The following is a 3959-nucleotide window of genomic DNA, read 5'->3' on the forward strand; positions in this document are numbered from 1 at the left end:
CTAATCAGGTAGATCATTAACAGCCATTTGGGAGAATGGTGCATTTAGCCTATCCAGTTCATCTACCTGTGGGGGGTGGTGCATTATAACCTCATGGTCCTCCGAAACGTCATCACCCACAGTGACCAGGTTTGTTAGAGATTTGCTCCGGACGCACTGGAAGTCAACGTGACGGCTTTTGCCCTCCTCCTTTTCCCACGACATCTGGATGAACGGCCGCTGCACGTAGTTGTATATCACTTCTGAGCGGCCACCCGGCCTCCTCTTCACCTTCTCTTTACAGGTAGGATAGCCTGAAAACACAGACAGACAGTCAGTTGCACCACACACCTTCAACAGATCCTAAAGGACAGACAGGAGTGACTGCAGGCACACAGGGGACTGAGTAGACAAGTGAGCTCCCACATTTACCATTACTGCCTTTCATACCATTATTGCCTTTCATGACTGCTTTCTTTTCCCTGGAAAAGAGGATGCAGCTCTATGTGTAGCCACAGCATCCATGGCTGCACAGCACTAACCATGTCGCAGGCACACGTGACTGGTATTCCCTGCTTCCAAACCCTGATAATATGCCTAGCATAACCAATGGTATGGCAAACATCCATGACTTTTAAGTAGTCATTTCCCACCACCTCTCTCTTCCCTTCCTGGTGCCGGGATGTGGGGACAGAATAATTAATCCATTAGCATTATCAGAGCCCAGGTGGTGACACAGGAAAGCACAACAGCACGTGAGATAGCCAATGTGAGCTCTCCTCTGATGCAAATCCAGTACAAAACAGGCTTTACACGCTATTAAGACGCACTTAAGATATAAGTCGCTCCTTTTAGCGTTTCCCTTGTTGAGGAGATAATTTTACCTTCAATGCCAATGCGAATATTCTTCAGGCCCCGCTCCTTCAACACAGCTTTTGCAACATCTCTGTTCTCAATGTACTTGAAGAATCTGTACAGCTTGGAGCTGTAAAGGACTGGAGAAATAAACAGCAATGAGAATCCACAGGGGAGACCTTCCCCCTGTTTTTGACATACTCAGCAGTGGGAGCATCAAAAAAAAGCAGGTTTGGTTTCCAGAAACTGCTCACATATCTGTTCTCATCAGTAGGATGAGCTCTGGCTCCTTGGTGGCAGTGTAGCCACACACATTACAGTATGGATAGAAGGGAGGCGATGGGTGCGTAAAGCAAAAAAGTATTGAGACACCAGAAAAAGGCTGAGGCAGTAAAGATATGGAAAAGATGCAGTGAATGCTCTCCATTACCACTGCAGGAAGTCAAAACAAAGCTGTAGCAAGACAAGTATCCTGCCTGCAGCAGCAGCCAATTCAGAAGGAATGCACAAAACAGAACACCATGTGCCAGCCTCCCTTCCTGAAGGAAGGCTGCTGTTTGGACAGTGGGTCCTTCCCTAGCAGCCAGATGGCTGGGAGCGTGCAGAACCTGAGGCAGGAGTTGCCTTACTTTGAGAATACTCCTCGCCCATGGGAGGAGGGTGATCTTCATCCCAGTCCACAGTGTCCTCATCTGTCAGCACAACAATGTGGCATTCACGCTCCCCTTTCCGGGCACTGTCCACCATGATAGGCAGAATGAGCTCCTCCAGGTAGCTGTCAAACTGCTTGTGAGCACCATCATTGGAGAGCTCATGTAAAAGAGCACCTGAAGAGACACAACAACACCATGAGCTGCTTTTCATCATGAAAATACAGGTGTGCATATATTAAGATACCACATGAACACACAGCCCAGCTCTGCACTTTTAAGATATTCACTCATCCTTAGACAAACTGCTCCACGTATGTTCAGTTGCACCAATAGTCCCCAGTACCAGAACTGGGGAAAAAAGAAAACGAGTGCATTTCAAATGGGATGCAAATTACACCCCAGAACCACTGAATTACCATTAAAAAAAAAAAAAACAAACCTGAATCAAGACAGCAAAATGAGAGAATAATCCATTCATTCTGATCTTTGAACTTCCAGCAATTATCTCTGGACCTCAAAGTACATTTTCTGCCACCTGCCTGCTCATCAGAGGACAGCAGGAATTCCACCCAACGCCTGTGCTTTGGTATCACAAGCCCCATTTCAGCACAGTGCTCTTCACAGATTTCCTTATGTGAAAAGTTCCTCTTTGCCAGCATCCCCACCAGAATGCTGCTCCCAGTCAGTTTCCTTCACTGCTAGGAACTCTGCTACTTCACAACTTCTGTGTCTTCAACACCCAGTCTGCCTGTTCATCTCTCTGCTTAAGTTACTCTCACTTCTCTGGTACATTTCAGACAGGGGTTGCAAACCTACTTTTAGCCTTCATTTTGCCTGGCTGTAGCATTAAGCTCTTCCAGTTCCCCCATAAAACTGAGGCTGAGAAGTTCTACAGTTTCACTTTGCTTTTCTGAGCAAAATGTCTTTCTTCTGCAGGGTTCAATCGGTGCATTTTCAGCTGAAGCAGCAAAGAAAAGGAAGCTGCCTACATGCAACACAGCCATCAGCCCTCGTGGAGTCCATACCCTTACACTTAAACTAAAGCACATAAGAAATGCACCAGATCAGGATGAGTGCTCAACACCACAGCCATGATTTTCCTGAGAGCTGATTTGTCTTTATACTTACTTAAATCTTGACATTTGATTGTGTTGAAGTCAAAGTTTATGCAGAGGTAATCACAGGTGTCTCGAAGGTCTGGGATGGAAATCCCATCAGGACAGTTTATTATTCCAGTCTTGTAATAATCCTGCAAAGAAAAATTTGGAGGGGAAAATAAAGAATTTGGACTCCAATCATTTTTCTATTTAGCTTTTTGTTTTGTTGACAAGCACTTGAGTTTCAGGAAATATAAACAGGCCTGTGAATAGCAGAAACACCCACCTGTCTGAGAATCTACAGTTCTTTGCATACCCTCATGGCTCTGATCAACTGTGAGCCCCAGTCAAACCTTTTCCATGGCACTGGGTTTCCTAACACATGCAATCATCATTTACGTGCAGCCAAAGTCAGAACGAAGCTCACAGGAAAGGTAAAAGGCAACATGAGCAAACAGCTGATCTTGATGCAAGTCAGTATTTCAGATACATGCATACATATTTATTTATTTTCTATAAAATCACAATGCAAAACTGCAATAAAAGAGCATATCCCAGGGGCACAGAGAGGACTCAGTTTTGCACATGACAAAACAACTACAAACATCATCTTACCAGCACAGTCCGGAACACAGCTGAGCTAATTCCTTCTGCAATTTCATATTCTCCCTTTTCATTTGGCCTGGTGAAATTATATTCTCTTCCTGGTCCAAACATTCTGAACAGATAAAAAATACATTTAAATTCATTATTTCTAGAGAGCAAGAGGTGCACTGAGGTTACAGAAAACCCACAGTGACACCTGCACTCAGCAACCTGAAACCAGTACTCATATTCCCCCATAGCAAACAAGCACAAGAGCTGTCTCACCTAAGTCCTGCTAGAGCTGAATTCCATTGCTATAGCTACTGTATCATATGCAACAAGGCACAGCTCAAAGAAACAGACCAGTCAAGCCTGAGTCAGAACACTCCTAGTGGACAAAGCCCTTTCACTGAAGCTATGCAAGGTAAGGATCACGTGCCTCGAGATCACTTGCTTTACACAGCGACCTGTGCAATGTCAGCAGCCCAGCAGAAGCAGTCTCTCCTTGGTCACAGACAGGCTGGCAACACGGAAAATGAATGTTTCTTGTGGCATCAGAGACTGACCTGTACTTCATGCTACAGGGAGCTGAGCGACTTCTCTCTTGGGAGAGCATCAAAAGATAACAGCAGGGCAGGGAGGAAGCATTATCATTTTTTCCCCATTTTGTAAGGGATGAAGTTATCAGCTGCCTACAGGCGCAGACTCACAAACAAGGCAGACACTCAGAAGGCAAAAGCAAGCTGCATCTGGCTAGAAGTGCTCACTGCTTGAAGGAAGCAGGCCATAG

General features: G+C 45.3%; 1 protein-coding gene across 1 annotated transcript; it reads right to left on the minus strand.

The window, feature by feature from the left end:
- KCTD20 (potassium channel tetramerization domain containing 20) lies at window positions 1-3301 on the minus strand (the record flags this gene model as incomplete). The annotated part of the gene is made up of 5 exons (XM_079546323.1): window positions 1-293; window positions 864-974; window positions 1464-1661; window positions 2616-2736; window positions 3200-3301. 5 exons carry the CDS (start codon window positions 3299-3301, stop codon window positions 1-3), a joined length of 825 nt encoding a protein of 274 aa, XP_079402449.1.
- Between the last annotated feature and the right edge of the window lie 658 nt (window positions 3302-3959).

The sequence above is a fragment of the Tetrao urogallus genome (genome assembly GCF_951394365.1).
Source record: "Tetrao urogallus genome assembly, chromosome: 24".
NCBI classification, from domain to species: domain Eukaryota; kingdom Metazoa; phylum Chordata; class Aves; order Galliformes; family Phasianidae; genus Tetrao; species Tetrao urogallus.